The sequence below is a fragment of the Schistocerca gregaria genome, chromosome 7 (genome assembly GCF_023897955.1).
Source record: "Schistocerca gregaria isolate iqSchGreg1 chromosome 7, iqSchGreg1.2, whole genome shotgun sequence".
NCBI lineage: Eukaryota > Metazoa > Arthropoda > Insecta > Orthoptera > Acrididae > Schistocerca > Schistocerca gregaria.
The window spans coordinates 418,569,428-418,586,604 of record NC_064926.1 but is presented as its reverse complement, the minus strand read 5'-3'; the positions used below and the strand labels follow the sequence as shown (position 1 = coordinate 418,586,604).

General features: G+C 41.1%; 1 protein-coding gene across 1 annotated transcript in view; it reads left to right on the top strand.

Moving 5' to 3' along the window:
- LOC126281948 (uncharacterized) overlaps positions 1 to 17,177 on the top strand; it is a 133,258-nt gene that overhangs the window by 39,731 nt on the left and 76,350 nt on the right. The window contains exons 4-5 of the mRNA XM_049981307.1: positions 5,569 to 5,815; positions 14,448 to 14,625. Coding sequence (XP_049837264.1) covers positions 5,569 to 5,815; positions 14,448 to 14,625 — 425 coding nt within the window. The remainder of the gene's footprint in view (positions 1 to 5,568; positions 5,816 to 14,447; positions 14,626 to 17,177) is intronic.

Sequence of the window (17,177 nt, the reverse complement as noted above, 5' to 3'; positions counted from 1 at the left end):
TAGTAAAGTCACTGCAGCTCTTGCGTCCACTTGCATTTTTATTAAATACATGCAAGTCAATAGCAATTTGTTCGGGGAAACAATCATTGCACAGTCCATTGGTACTACTGTGTCCACCACGTTTGAAGAGGAGTTACATTTGCAAGGGGGGCCACATGGCCACTGTTGTGATGTGGCCTGTTGCTGCTGTGGCTGTAATTGACACTGCCCCATACGATGCTGAGCTGAAGGTTGTACTGCTGCAACAGCTTCCCCGTCATCTCGAACACTTTTGGTGTGTCTAACAGGGGTTGACTGAGCAAACTCCGATACCTCCTCCCAGGCAATAATCTGCTGGCGTGTGGCCTGTGACACTTCAAAGTACTGTGCTATATTGAGCACATCCATAAGTGCCAGATTCTCACATTGAAGTGCTTTTTCACAGACTTCCTTATTTGGGGCATGACAAATAATATCATCATGCACTGTGTGATCAGTGTAGGATTCGTGATGAGTACTAGTTACAAATTTACAATGACGGCTCAACCCCTGTAATTCTCCAGCCCAGGCTTTATAAGATTGGTTTGGGTGTTCCTGACAATAGTAAAATTTTACTCGTGTTCTGTCACAGTAATCGGCTGAGAGAAACTTGCACATTTCATCAAGTGATAAGCTGGCTCATTCTTGCAAAGGCACAAGTTGGAACAACAACTGATACATGTGCAGCGAAAACCAAGAAAGGGAGAAAGCCCTACACAGTTGCACGTCACCCATGCAAAAAAACGAGGACATTTTGGTGTAACCATGTCTCTTTGGAGTCCCAATCTTCAGCCAATTCACCTTATGCTGGAAAGGGCGATGGTTGCATTGAGGTGAGAGTAACCTGCCGTGAACGTGCAGACGCCACTTGATTAAGAGCAGTGGTGAGAGCCTGCCCACATGATATTAGGAGGTATCCCATGAGTTTAATCTCATCAGTGTACAACATGAGACTTTCCTGTAGACAACAGCATTGTCAGCAAACAACTTCATTGTGTTGATAATGATGTGTGATGAATCATTTATGTCTCTTGAGAAAATTACAGCATCTGTTATGCATCCTTGGGTCACACTCAATGTTGTTATTGTTTCTGTGGAACATTTGCCATCCAGTATAATGTTCTGGGTTCTATTAGCTGTTCATTTAACCAATCACGTGTCTGTAAATATATTCTATATAATCCTGTATTGGCTGGGTTGACAGTGTGGTACAATGTAAATGCCCTTTCAAAAATATTAGTGTAAAGCAGACTTGTTTTTCACACCAGGGTTTTCTTCTTCCATATATATATAGAGTCTGTAATTTACTAAACGAAAGCGTTGGTATGTTGATAGAAACAATAACAAACACAAACACACACACAAATTTCAAGCTTTCGCAATCCACGGTTGCTTCATCAGGAAAGGATGTGGGTTTTAAGGGAGAGGGTAAGGAGTCATTCCAATCCCAAAAGCGGAAAGACTTACCTTGGGGGGGGGGGGGGGGGGGGGGGCACGTATACACTCACTCACACACACACACACACCCATCCGCACATAACAGACACAAACTTTCCTCTCCCGGGATTGAAATGACTCCTTACCCTCTCCCTTAAAACCCACATCGTGTCGTCTTTCCCTCCCATCCCCTCTTTCCTGATGAAGCAACCGTGCTTTGTGAAAGCTTGAAATTTGTGTGTGTGTTTGTGTTTCTTATTGTTTCTATCAACGTACCAACCCTTTCGTTTGGTAAATTACAGAATCTTTGTTTTTAGATATATTTTTTCCCTCGTGGAATGTTTCCCTCTGAGTACGTGCTGATTTTTCAAGAAAAAGCTTGTGGTCCTCTGGGCATTTCATAATGTTTCACCTTAGTATATGAGCTGGATTTGTGCACAATACAGGTATCAGAAATAAAGGTCTACAGTTTTCTGCTGCAGCTGGTCCTTTGTCCTTTTTGCAGACGGGAGTGACCTACGCTCTTTACTAGTCATGTGAAACTATTCACTGAACAGCAGATTGTTGTCAAATGCAACTATAAAAGAGTCTAATCCTGCTGCAGCCTATTCAAAGTAAAATCTTATTAGAATTCATCAGGATGTAGTGCCTTTTATACTTTGAATAGCCTTGTGTTTTTTTCAGTGCTAGAGGGTGCTTATATAGGTGTCTTACTTATGAATCTGTGTAACAATCAAACATAGGTACAGTGGTGTCCCTGTGGTGAATAAATTAATAAATCCAGGATTTAATGTTTTTGCTTTGTGCCTGCTGCCTTCAGTTTCAGCATTGGGTGGATTGATAAGATACTAGCTGAGAGGTTTCAGTCTGTTAATAGACAGTGCATGTGGCTAAGAACCTCCTAGGATTTTCTGATAGATCTTTCACTAGTACTTGACTGAAAGTTAGTGTAGGTTTCACGCATAGCCCTTCTAATGGGTGCATGTGTTTCTATTAAGTTTTCTCTGAGTCTTTGACTCAATTCCTCTATTTCTTTTTCTCTTTGAAAGAACTTGGTAGAGAGGGCTATGGATTGTGGTCACTGAGAGGAATAGCCAATGTTCACGCGCAACTGGATGCGAGATTGATCACTATTGACCATCTTCGCTATGGACACTTTAGTTTGCAGCTATTGTGGAGTGGCAGGGCTAACACCTGTTACAAAGACCTACAGATCTTGGCAGCTATGCTTGTTTGCTGACATGGTCAGCAGAGAGCCATGGTCTGGAACCAAGGAGTCATCCTGTAGTGACTGGCGGGTTGTTGTCAGGCTGGAGCTCTCTCACGAGCGAGGCTATCTGTTGGTTTTGGCAGAGAGATCAACACCATACATGTAATGAGTAGTGTTGAAGCCTTGCCTCTTGCTCACTGATAATGAGACAGAACCAGTAGGGCATGCCTCTCCTGCTTGTGCAACAGTCTCCTTTGCTGAGGTCTGGGCACCAACAGACGGGAAAGAAGGCACTATTAGCTGTAGTCAGTTTCAGTGCTAGGCATGTAATGGTGTCTCTAAGGGAAATAATATCAAGGGAGGAAAGCTAACCAAATGTGCACTGAATGTTTATCCCAGGAAGAATTATCTACCAGTTGGAGGCCATACTAGAAGCAATTTACAGCATTGATTTCTGTCAGCTGCAGATCACTCTGTTGGCACCAACAATTTCTGTCACATAGGTCCTGAGACTGGATAGTGACTGTCTGAAAATATTTAATCTCAATTGCTAGAGTTTGCAGCAAAGTCTCAGGACTTCTCTCTCTACTAGAAGGCAGTTGCCTCATCATACTAGGAACTGAGGGTTGATTGAAACCTTGTGTAGAAAGTAGGAAATTTCTGATAACACATGGAATGTATATCGAAAAGGTAGGAAAAGATGACACTTTGAGTTGCAGATAACCACAACAAAATGACATCTACACATCAGCTTTCGACCAGCTCCACCGTCAGAAAAAGAGACACCCACTCATTCACACAAGTAAGCGAACGTCTCACACACACACGTCTACTATCTCCAGCCGCTCAGACCAGAATGCAACTGTCACGTGCAACAGAGCCAGCAATCTGGAGGAAGGCAGGGAAGGGAAGGAAAAGCAGAGTATGGGTGGTGTGAGAGAGGAGCACTGTCTGGCGGAGTGTGCAGGGGTAGACTGCAAGCAGGTGCAGGATCAGGAAGCTGCGGGGCAGGAAGGTGGGGGAGTGGAAAAGGAGAGGAGCTGAGAAGGGGAAAGACAGACAGGCTTGTTGGCAGAGAAACTATTGAGTGGAGGGTACTGGGCCAGTAGGGTACCATGGGTCGAGTTGGGATGATTTTGGGAGAGTTGAATGTGTTGCTAGGATAACCCCCATCTGCACAGTTCAGAAAAGCTGATAGTGAATAAAATGGGATGATATAAGTGCTTGGGTAGGAAGCAGCCATTGATATCAAGCATGTTATGTTTAGCTGTATGTTGTGCCACAGGGTGATCCACTTCACTCTTGGCCACAGTTTGGCAGTGACCATTCATGCTGGTGCACAATTGGGTGGTAGTCATACCAGTATAAAAAGCTGTGCAATGATTGCAGCAGAGCTGGCATATGTCACAGCTGCTTTCACATGTGGCCCAGCTTATGTTGAGATAGGATAAGCCTGTGACAGTACTGGAATAGGAAGTGCTAGATAGGTGGATTGGGTAAGTCTTGCACCTGAGTCTTCCACAGGGGTATGATCCCTCTGGCAACAGGTTGCGCTTAGGAGTGGCGTGGGGATGGAGTAGGATGTTGTGGGTGTTTGGTGGGTGACGGAACACCACTTTGGGAGAGGTAGGAAGGATCTAGCGTAGGATACATCAGTTCAGGCCACGATCATAGGTATTCAAAGCCCTGATGAAGGACGTGATTCGTTTGTTCCAGTCTGTGGTGGTAATGGGTGATGAAGAGGAAAGTCCTTTGTAATTGGTGCTTGGGGGTGGTGGGAAGATTGGGCATGCGAGGGGGAAATGGCACAAGAGATCTGTTTGCAGATTAGGTCTGGGGTATAATGTCTGTCTGTGAAGGCCTTGGTGAGACTCTCAGTATTCTGGGCAAGAGAGATCTTATCAAGGTAGCCATAAAGTTTTAATTATCAACTCAAAAAATAATGTTATCCAGTTTTTTTTTGTGTTTGTTTGCAGGTACATGTCTGCAGACCTGCTACATAATGAAATCTCTACATCACAGTGCCATAAAATGCCACTGGAGGAGCCAAAACAGTGATGCAGCCCCTTGGTAGAGTGAAGTTGGGCTGCGCCTTTTTGTTTTGTCTCTAGCAGCATGTTACATACTGGGACATAGAAATTTCAGTGTGTACCAGGACTGCAGCAATTGTCTTCAAACAAACAAAAAAATTATGCTATGGCACTATTTTTTGGAGATGGTAATTAAAACTTTGACTATCCTTCATGTTTTAGACCTCGTAGCTATGAACGGACCTAGTCGTTTTGAGTGTGTCACCAATGAGAGAAAGGATAGCAACCAAGATACTATCATAGGACCAATGGTTGCCAAAGGCAAAAGATCATCAAGAAAGCTAAGAGAGTATTTGTGTTTGGTTGAACTAGACAGGAACTTCCTAACAACCTATTTAAAAGTCAAACTGAAAACATTTATTCTGGCTACGGCAAACAGAGAGCAGTTCTGGTTCAACCTGTGGCCTAAATAAATACTTACCAATTAGTAAAAGCTGGTGAATCCACCTTGGTTTAGTGATACTATTCAGAGAATGTTGGAAAAATGGGCGCTACTACACTCACGCTACAAAAGAAGAGACTGCATTTTTATATGATTTGCTTTTGTGGCCAACCTGTGCCACAGTCTTTCAGTGATCACAGGCATTTTAACATTAACATCACAGTCTATTTGGACTACAAACTGTTGGACTATCCTGTAGTTTTGCCCATATCACTTAATTGAGGTGGCCTAGTTCTAAAAGAGAAATTTGTAATTTGAGTTTTGTTTTCAAAAATTGCTTCATTTTCATGCATGCTTTTCACATGTCTTAACACACATCAATAAAACAAATAATTTACAGTAAGATAATAAATTATAAAACTTGTTTTCAGCAACACCTACATGCATCTCACGTGTTTTATGTGACATTGAACGCACAGTGGCACGTATTCCACCTGAAGTATGTGAGAAAGATGTTACTCATGGTCATGGTGATGCCAGAGTTAGACATGTAGTGCAAGCTCCCCCACCAGAACTACTGGAAGAACTGAGAAGAAATGTGGAGCATATGGAGCATAGGTCACGTCAGTTGCATTCAACTTGCGAAGCCTTACGCAAAGATCGAGACCAGCTTAGACAGTAAGTACTAAAACTGAGATGCTAATGTCTGTACTAAAACTTAGATGCGAATGTCACGTTGAAGCGTTGAGTCTGTCCATGAGGCTTGCATGGAAAGCTCAATTGAAAGAGCACTGCCCACAGAAGGAAAGGTTTGGCTATCTTCCCAACACCTTGTTGTGGCTTTCTACACATTTTTAAAGGCTTAAAGCCTATGTAGTATCATCCCACTGTTGTTGTTGAAGTGGGATTAATAAATCGTGAAAAGTTGTAAACTTTCACCTTGCTGATGGATGATGTCTTTGTCAAACTACTTTGGAAACAGGTATTTAGAATTTGAAACACCTCTCTTGTAGCACTGTATTACATTGTGCAGCATATGAGATTATGACCCATATGCATCTGATCATAATGATACCCAGAAATTTCAAGGCCGATTGGCGAGTGAAATATTTAAGGATACGAGTAAGTGTTACTAACTGAGTCTGATAATGAAAGCAAAATGAAAGAATAAACAAACAAATTATTTAAGCATATAATGTAACTGGATGGATAAAAAATCTACTTACCAAGCAGTGGGAGCAGAAAAACACACACACACACACACACACACACACACACACACACACACACACACACACACACACACAGGTTTAACTTACACAAGCTTTCAGAGCCAGTGGCTCCTTCATACAGTAGAAGAGTTGGAGAGAAAGGAAAAGGGGTGAAGGAAAAGCACTTGAGAGGTCTAGGGAAGGGGTACAGTTTGGAAAAGTCACCCAGAACCCTGGGTCAGAGGAGACCTACTGGACAGTATGAGAAGAAAAGACTGATTATTGGGGAGTGCATTGGACGAGGTCTGAAAGCTTAAAGTTGAAAGACAGGGTAATATGCAAGACAGAGATCACTACTAAAAGATCAAGCAAAGGTAATAAGAGTGAAAAACTAAGTTCACTGTATGTAACAGAGTTGGGAGGGAGGACGACAAAAAATAGATGGGTCAGAAAATGAAAGATGTAGAAAACTGAAATGGAGTGAAGAAAGGGGTAGTTACTGTGAGAAAATACTGAGACAGAATGAATTAACATAAATTAAAGCCACTTGGGTGGCAAGACCAGAGGACATTTTGTAGTGATAGTTTCTACCCGCGGAGTTCTGAGAAATTGGTGTCTGAAGAAAGAATCCAGATGGCACATGTCGTGAAACAGGAGGCGAAGTCACAACTGCCTTGTAGAGCATGCTCTGCAGTGGGATATTATATGTTGCCAGTATAAATCCTTCGCCTATGCCCATTCATTATGACTGATAACTGTGTACTACATTCTGATGGAAAAGGCTGAACAGTATTTACATAACAGCGGGTATATGACGTGTCATTTCACAGATGGCTCTCCCTTTGATAGTATGTTATGCTAGTGACAGGGCAGGTGTAGGTGGTGATAGGATGGTGCATAGGGCAAGTCTTGCAGCAGGGGCGGTCACAGGGATAGGATTCATAGGGTAGGGAGATGGGTGCAAGACAGCATAGGGTCTCACAAGGATAGTGCAGAGATTGGGAGGGTGATGAAAAGAAAAGCTGCTCTAAAAGTGGTGGGCAAAATCTCAGATAGAATTGATCTCCTTTCAGAGCATGATTTAAGGAAGTCTGGGCCTTGTCGAAGTAGTTGATTAATACACTACTGGCCATTAAAATTGCTACACCAAGAAGAAATGTATATGATAAACGGTTATTCATTGGACAAATATATTATACTAGAATTGACATGTGATTACATTTTCATGCAATTTGAGTGCATAGATTCTGAGAAATCAATACCCAGAACAACCACCTCTGGCCGTAATAACGGCCTTGGTACATCTAGGCATTGAGTCAAACAGAGCTTGAATGACGTGTACAGGTACAGCTGACCATGCAGCTTCAACATGATACCACAGTTCATCAAGAGTTGTGACTGGCGTATTGTGACGAGCCAGTTGCTCGGTCACCATTGACCAGACGTTTTCAGTTGGTGAGAGATCTGGAGAATGTGCAGGCCAGGGCAGCAGTCATGCATTATCCTACTGAAAAGTAGGGTTTCACAGGGATCGAATGAAGGGTAGAGCCACGGGTTGTAACACATCTGAAACATAACGTCCACTGCTCAAAGTGCCGTCAATGCGAAATAGAGGTGACCAAGACGTGTAACCAATGGCACCCCATACCATCACGCTGGGTGAAATGCCAGTATGGTGATGACGAATACACGCTTCCAAAGTGCATTCACCATGATGTCACCAAACACGGATGCGACCATCATGATGCTGTAAACAGAACCTGGATTCATCCAAAAAAATGACGCTTTGCCATTCCTGCACCCAGGTCTGTCGTTCAGTATACCATCACAGACGCTCCTGTCTGTGATGCAGCGTCAAGGGTAACCGCAGCCATGGTCTCCGAGCTGATAGTCCATGCTGCTGCAAATGTCAAACTGTTCGTGCAGATGGTTGTTCAGGGATCGAGACGTGGTTGCACGATCCGTTACAGCCATGCGGATAAGATGCCTGTCATCTCGACTGCTAGTGATATGAGGCCGTTGGGATCCAGCACAGCGTTCCGTATTCCCCTCCTGAACCCACCAAATCCATATTCTGCTAACAGTCATTGGATGTCGACCAACACGAGCAGCAATGTCGTGATACGATAAACCGCAGTCGCGATAGGCTACAATCCGACCTTTATCAAAGTCGCAAACATGATGGTACCCATTTCTCCTCCTTACTCGAGGCATCACAACAACATTTCACCAGGCAACACCAGTCAACTGCTGTTTGTGTATGAGAAATTGGTTGGCAACTTTCCTCGTGTCAGCATTTTGTAGGTGTCGCCACCGGCGCCAACCTTGTGTGAATGCTCTGAAAAGCTAATCATTTGCATATCACAGCATCTTCTTCCTGTTGGTTAGATTTCATGTCTGTAGCCCGTCATCTTCGTGGTGTAGAAATTTTAATGGCCAGTAGTGTACATTTAAGACCAGGATACTACAGAGTGACAAGTGGTGTGGTCCGAAGTTGTTTTTTTATAGGCATCAGTAGTACCAAGATTGGATGTGATGGCATGGGAAGTTAGCTATTGGACTATTATGGTGGGGTAATTACATCCAGTGAAGGCTGAGGTGAGAATAGTGGTGTATTGCCTTAAAGAGTCTGCATCCAAACAAATATGCTTGCTGCAGAGCGACAAGCAGGTTTCAAGAAACAGAATCTGGGACCTTAGTTTTGATAGTGCAAAAGCATGTTTTTGCGAAGAACAGATGTAATATGTGATGCGATTCATCATGGCCGTATGAAGTAAAGACAGTTTGAAGAGGTAGAGTTTGGAAAAGGATAGGAAACCAGAAGAAAGGCAAGGAAAAAATTCGGAAAAATCAAGAACAGACAACTGTTAGCAAGAGGCAATGAGTGCACGAGGATTTCTCACCAGAAGAGTGGTCTACCAGATAGAGATAGAGAGATAGAGAGAGAGCGAGAGAGAGATATTGGAAAAGGAAAACATCGATAGGCAAAGTCATGAAATGAGACAGAATTTGTAAAAACCAGGCAGACAGAAAGAGGCAATCATAGGAGGAAATGTAAACTACTTAGCTTGGGAAATAAAGTAATGTAGGATACGGCAGTAAAAGTCGATGAGAGCAGTTTGGTGAAAAACAAACACACAGAAACGTGAAAGAATTTCTTATAAACAACGTAATTGAAGGTTGAGAAAGAAAATAGATGTCAAATTTACAAATAAATTGGCAGGATGTGAGGTAACGGGCGAGTTGTGGCGCCCTGAAAATATTCTAAGTACAGAGTTGGCGGCCACCACTCGGGAAGGCGCGGCTCGTTAGCAAGCGCGTGATGCCACACAATGGCCAGACCACGTGGTCCATCAAGCATGTAGCTAGCAATTCCATTGTGATGCTGTGTCGATGAAGGAGATACGCCGAGAATGCCAAAGATGGCGGACATTGAGAAACCATCATGGCAGACATTTCACAGTTTGTATAGAAATTAATAGTAACCAGATGAATCATGATACCTCAAAAAGAAACATATACATTACCACTATTTTCACGACAATTCTGATGGTGTAATCAGATTTTCAATATCTTTATTAGTTTAAAGTTCAGCATCTGACAGTAAATTATACAAGTAACACCTAGCAACGAATTTCCAAAATCTAAACCCTTCGTCCAATTTCGTTGATCAACGTGTCTTTAGATAGCTATTAGTGTAAAACTAAATTGGTATAAATTACAGGCATGTAACTTGAGTAGTACATGAGTTATTGGAGGTCAAAGTGGCCGATTACTATCGATAATGTCAGGTCTTAAGGACTCCACAGCTATACGAAAAAACCGTAGCAGCTTGCTTATAAATATATTTATTCATCTATGTCTTTGTTAATATTCGATATTACTATTCATGAAGGAATTGGTTAAATATTTACTGTGTTTTAGAAAGCACAGAGACATTAGGCTACTGGCCTACCTTTTGTTCTATTCCTTTGATATATGTTTGTTAAATTTTTTTATGTATCTAATAATGCATGTTAGAGCATGTTTATGGTCCAGCCGTAGAAATGTTTATTTAATTTCAAGTAGTTAAATGTAAATCCAGTATTTCGTATGTGCTTAAATATGTTTGTGAGTGTACATTGTCTTGGAGACATGGATGGAGCTCTCCAGCCAATCATAGCACTCATTAATGGTGAGACTGTATGGAATAGGGGGAGGAGGATTGTTTCTGGAGAGAACACAAGGTAGTTCTGGACGGTATGGTACAGAACACGGGAAATGTTGGACGCGACTGATGCGGAGTTGGTGTAAAGACTTGGACAGTGGAGCCGTGTGCGCGTGGTCGCGGAGGATAGAAATATTTCTGAGTGCCGACCTGTGCTGTTGTGTGATTTCTATGGCTTCTGCAGTGAAGTCGTAGTATGCATTCAGAAGTGAATATATTGTGAGCTGTGTTGTTGTTCATGCCTAATTATGTGAAGTAGGAATCTATTGTTTCCCTGTTATTCAACTTGTATTTTATTTAATTGCAGGACCATCAACACCAATAAGTGTTCTGCCGAAATGTAGCAAGTACAGATAAATAATCGATCAAAGAGGCAGAAAACAGATGCCAGATTGCACAAAACAGACGACAACAAAGACTTACAAGAGGGTTACATAAGAAGGAATGATGGTGACATGGACTAATATAAAAATGAAGATAATCAATTTTATGATAATATAATGTAAAAAAAAAAAATCTACTCAGCAAGTGGCGGCTCTAGGACACACTCACAAAAAGGTTTAACTTACACAAGTTTTTGGAGCCAGTGGCTCCTTCATCCGGTAGAAGAGTTGGATGGGAAGGAAGAGGGGTGAAGGGAAAGCACTGGAGAGGCTGAAGAAAAGGGGTACACTTCAGATAAGTCATCCAGAACCATGGGTCAGGGGAGACCTACTGTACAGGATGAGAAGGAATGGCAGATTATTGGGAACTGCACACTGGACTAGATGTGAAAACCTGAGAGCTTAAAGGTGAAAGACAGGGTAATATGCAAGACAGAGATTACAACTAAAACCTCATGCACAAGGGTAATATGCAAGACAGAGATTACAACTAAAACCTCATGCACAAGGTAATATGAGTGAAGAGCTAAGTGCATTGTATCTAACAGAGGTGGGAGGTGGACAGTCAAAAAATAGACAGCTCAGAAAATGAAATATGTAGAAAACTAAATTGGAGTGAAGAAAGGAGTAATTACTGTGAGGAAATGCTGAGATGGAAGGAATTAACATAATTTATGGCCACGTGGGTTGTGAGAACCGAGGACATATTGTAGGGATAGTTTCCACCTGCTGAGTTCTGAGAATCTGGTGCCTGGGTGAAGAATTCAGATTGTGCGGATGGTGAAACCTGCACCGAGATTACGACTGTCATGTTGTAGAGCATGCTCTGCAACAGGTTATTGTGTGACACCAGTATATGCCCTCTGCTTTTGCCCATTGACGATGTCAAAAATTGATTATTTTTATTGTTAAATTATTTCAGAAGATAAATAAACCAGTGCCATCACAAGCTGACATTGAGCAACCATTTCCCCAAAATTTAAGTCTTCAGCCTGTTTGGTTAGTGAACAATGAAGTTAATAGTAAAAGCAAGCCATAAAAGTAGGTCATGTGTTCTGAAATGTTTTGCAAATAAAATAAAAGTATTTTAATGTTTAAACTCTATATTAGTAAAATATGTGATGGGTACCACCACACATTTGAGAATACTTGGAGGACCACACTTCTGCGATTTTATTTAGTATAGTTGATTTTATTGCGAAATATGAATGAAACTGTTGATATAATTAGAGTGGATTTACTTGGCAGAGTATTGATTGTAGAGATGACATTCGAATTACCTGTGCTTCTGGTGTGATGAAAAATGGATATACAAATTTACAATCCAATGTTTTGTATTCTGGTCTGGTGTGAAGTCAAAAAATATTTGCTCTGATGCTTCAGTTATTTTGTAGAAATAATATAGCATCTTGAAAACGATAAATGTTATCGACAGAAATAGAGCTATTTGTACGTATCTCTTAATGGCACACTACATTTGCCATGGGAGAGATTATTAACAAATTTTAGAAATTAAAAATAATGATGTAGTTCAAAGCCTCTGGAATGTATATAATTCGAGAGGCTTTGTTATGCTTTGTCATTGATATGAGAGAAACAGTAACTGTTTTCCTTTAATCCAGATCCTGGCTGACTGTCCTAGGTAATCTATCTCATCAGCCCATTTTCCCCCTTTTCCTGGAAAGTGGTAATCTCTAGCTTCAAAAGCTAGCATCTATAATAATATTTTTTTTTCTATATCTTTGTATCTACCTCTGTGCTGTAGTTTGGGCAGATTTTTTTCCCATGTATGTAATTGTAGTTCATGTTTTATTCATTTTATTTTTTGATACAGATCTATAAACAGGAGACTGATTATTTGTCATTCATATTCATTCAGAGATGCTGTTGCATAAATCTCACTATGAAGAGAACCTTCAGGAAGGGTAAAAAAATCAAATTACACATTACCTCAGGGAAGTGATTTGTCTGAAATTCTGTAATTGTTAAGGTAATTGAATTTACTGGAAAAGTCATAGAAAAGTTGAGGAATATTCAAAGACTCTTTAAATTATGAGAGGGACTGTGGGGTGTTGAATGCTTCAGTGGCAAAAAGAAACATAGTTTGTCATTGTAGCACTAATCACGCTTAGATTCTCCTTCAGAAACAATCAGTTGTGGTGTCACATAAGGGAAGGCGAAGATAGGCGTTTAATAGATGTGATGATGGTTGTTACCTCAGGAAACTTCGTAAATGTTTAAGGGTCCTCAACCACCAGGTCTATTTCCCATTGCACCTCATGAGTATGACAGACTGTAATGTGCATGTGAAAATTTGTTACATAGTGATGAATGAGCCATTCATACAAAAGCAGCAGTGGATTTTACATTTTATAAAAAATACAAGTACAGATCCATCTTTGAAAACAGACTTTTTTTGCATCAATATTGAATATTCAGTCTTCAGTATTCAGTCTTGATGCATTATTGCTATAAATGTCTACTGCTATTGCATTCCAGTGATAACAATTTGAAGTGTGTCTCAGGGAAGATTTCTCATATACTGTACTTCAGATTGACACATAATGACACAGAGTGGTGATGAATGACAGTGATTGTGGAATTTCCATTTACAGTTTAACTGCAGTGGCTGTGTCACAAAGTACTGAGTGAACATTATTTGTTGTACAGCAAAAAATTCATCAGTTTGGTATGTATTTTATTTCAATCTTAGATGAATTTGAAATAATCACTAATAAGTGATTTCAGTGTGGCCATGGAAACTAGTAAATTGGAAATAAATTATCTAACACATTATTGACCGGGAGACACCCCACCTGGGATTGTTCGGCTGCCAGGTGCAAGCCTCTATTAGGCACCCCTTCAGTGCCTGCACATTGATGAAGGTGAGATGATACTATAAGATAAATCAACACTGAGTCCCCGAGCAAATGAAATCTTTGTTGCTGCCAGGGATTGAAACCAGGACTCAGCAACCTAGAGGCGTTGACACTAACCACTAGACTATGAACTGCAGGCAGACAAGTCTACTGATATTACATTACAGCAGCAAATAAAACTTGACCTCACAAACAACAAAAATTGGTTCAGGTAAATTTGGAATTCTGGCCAAAAAACAAACAGTCTTCACTCTATAATGGGCAGAATTGTCATTACAGGCTACTTTTGCAAAGTATAACAGGCTACTTTTGCTAAGTATACTAACTGCCGAATCCAGTTAGTGGCGAACTACTCACATTTATAATTATGGAAGCTGCTTCTAGATTACTTCATTATTGTCTATCTTACCAGAAAAACAACTACTTTGAAAATAGCTCTTCCTTTTACACAACTTAACAGCTGTTTTTTTATCTAATACTTACACCTACAAATAAACATTATTGTGTTGCCATTTTATCCTTATTCTTGTTAAATGCAGATGAATGTTTTGTGACTGTGAGTGGAGGGACAGTCTCCTGAACACCTTAATTTTATAAACTGTATTAACATAATTTTCTTCCTGTTTGAAGAACACTAACAACAAGACAGAGTGAGATGGATGCTATATTGCACATACTGAAAGAGAAAGAGACAACCATAGAAAAACTTCAGAGAGATTTTGCATCAGTAAGTGCTAAAACAGAGGAATACTGTAAGACAATAACAGAAATGTCCGCTACTGTAATTACACTCAAGGAAAGTAAAGAGGTAAGAGTGCCTTTAAAATTTACATTTTAGTTGCTTCTTGAATGTAATAAATGCCCAGACATTTAATAGATGCCAGTTGTCAGTTCTAAAATTTTATCACTGTGCTGTCCATATATCACACAGTATTTGCTATTATTGTTATTGACATCGTTTTCTAAGTTCACTTAGCTTGCCAAAGATTTAAAAAAATTATTTGTCTCAATTCAAGAAATGGTAAGTCCAAGTTGGACTATTAACAATTATGAAATGGATAGATTGCTACTCACCACAAAGATGACATGTTAAAATGCAGACAAACACAAAAAAAGACTGCTACACACTGAACTTTCAGCCAAAGTGGTGTTCCGTCACTTACCAAACCTCCACAACATCCTAATCCATCCCACTCCCAGACACTTGCCATGGGTATCATATCCCTGTGGAAGACCCTGGTGCAAGACCTGTCAATCCACCCATCCAGCACTTCCATTTCCATTCCTGCCAGAGGCCGAGCCAGTTGGGAAAGCAGACATATCATATACCAACTCTGCTGCAATCACTGCACAGCTTTTTATATGGGTACGACTGTCAACCAGCTGTTCATCAACATGAATGATCACTGCCAAACTATGACCAAGAGTGAAGTGGACCACCCTGTGGCACAACATGCAGCTGAACATAACGTGCTTGATTTCAATGGCTGCTTCACAGCCTGGACGACTTACATTCTCCCCTCCACTACCAGCCTTCCTGAACTGCGCAGTTGGAAATTATCCTTACAATATATTCTCCACTCTTGAAATTATCTTGGCCTCAAGCTACAATAACCTACTGTCCCCACACCCTCTACCCAACAGTTTCTGCCCTCTCTGTCCTATCACATCCTCCCAACCCCACCCCCATTGTGCACCACTCACTGCCAATGCACCCACCAGCCTTTCCCCCTCTATGCTCCTCTCTTTTTCTGTTCCTCGCCCCCCCCCCCCCCCCAAATGCCTCACATGGCAGTCTTGTCCCGCCATCTTCTAGCTTCTAGTTCCTGCATGATTCACCAGACAGTGCTCTTCTCTCCCCCCACCCATACCTTGCTATCCCTTCCCTTTTCCTGCATCATTCCAGATTACTGCTTTTATTCAACCAACAGTTATAGTCTAGCTGAAGATAGTGATCATATGTGCATGAGGTGTGGCTTCCTTTTCTGAAGAAAGCTTTGACCAGAAGGTTAGTGTGTAACAGTCTTTTTGTTGTTTATCTGCAACTCAGTGTGTCATATTTTGCAATTCAGGTTTCTGTGCACGTATTTTTTCACCTTGTTTATCAAGGGGAAAAAAAGTGGTCTGTGTACTGTGCAAGGCTGGTCCCTCTGACGACTTCTCCTTCTTTTTTCCAGACTTGAAATGCTACTAGTAGTGAATCTATATATCTGTGCCTCTGTACTCTTAGTCAGGAACAACATTAAAGGCTGTGTTTCCAGGGAACCAGTTCATCAACACAATACCAGAATTAAGGGAAACATCGACATTTCAATGCACAGGTTGTCAAAAATGGGAAACTTATATAACTGGATGAGTGATAACTTGGGCTACAATATAAGTGTATCCTATATCATAGAATGATTTGATGATGGTAATTTTAAAATTTGAGAGTGTAGGCTGTAATCTTTCATTTGATATGAACAATTCTGATTTTAATATTTAAGATTGTAGTTGTACCCTTCAATTTACCTACACTACTGTGCTGTGGTGTAGTGGCTTGGGCTTATCAATAATAGAGATAGCTGTACCGTAAGTGCAACCACAATGGAAGGGTATCTGTTGAGAGGCCATATAAACATTTAGTTTCTGAAGAGGGGCGGCAGACTTTTCAATAGTTACTAGGGCAACAGTCTCGATGATTGACTGAGCTGACCTTTAACGTCAACCAAAATGAGCTTGTTGTGTTGGTACTGCAAACGCCTGAATGCAAGCAGAAACTACAGCCATTATTCTTCCCAAGGGCATGCAGCTCTACATTATGGTTAAATGGTGGTGATATCCTCTTCGGTAAAACATTCTGGAGGTAAAATACACTACTGGCCATTAAAATTGCTACACCAAGAAGAAATGCAGATGATAAACGGATATTCATTGGACAAATATATTATACTAGGACTGACATGTGATTACATTTTCACACAATTTGGATGCATAGTTCCTGAGAAATCAGTACCCAGAACAACCACCTCTGGCTGTAATAACGGCCTTGATACGCCTGGGCATTGAGTCAAACAGACCTTGGATGGCATTTACGGGTACAGTTGCCCATGCAGCTTCAACACGATACCACAGTTCATCAAGAGTAGTGATTGGCGTATTGTGACGAACCAGTTGTCAGCCACCACTGACCAGACGTTTTCAGTTGGTGAGAGATCTGGAGAATGTGCTGGCTAGGGCAGCAGTCAAACATTTTCTGTATCCAGAAAGGCCCGTACAGGAACTGCATCATACGGTCATGCATTATCTTGCTGAAATGTAGGGTTTCACAGGGATCGAATGAAGGGTAGATCCACGGGTCATAACACATCTGTAATGTAA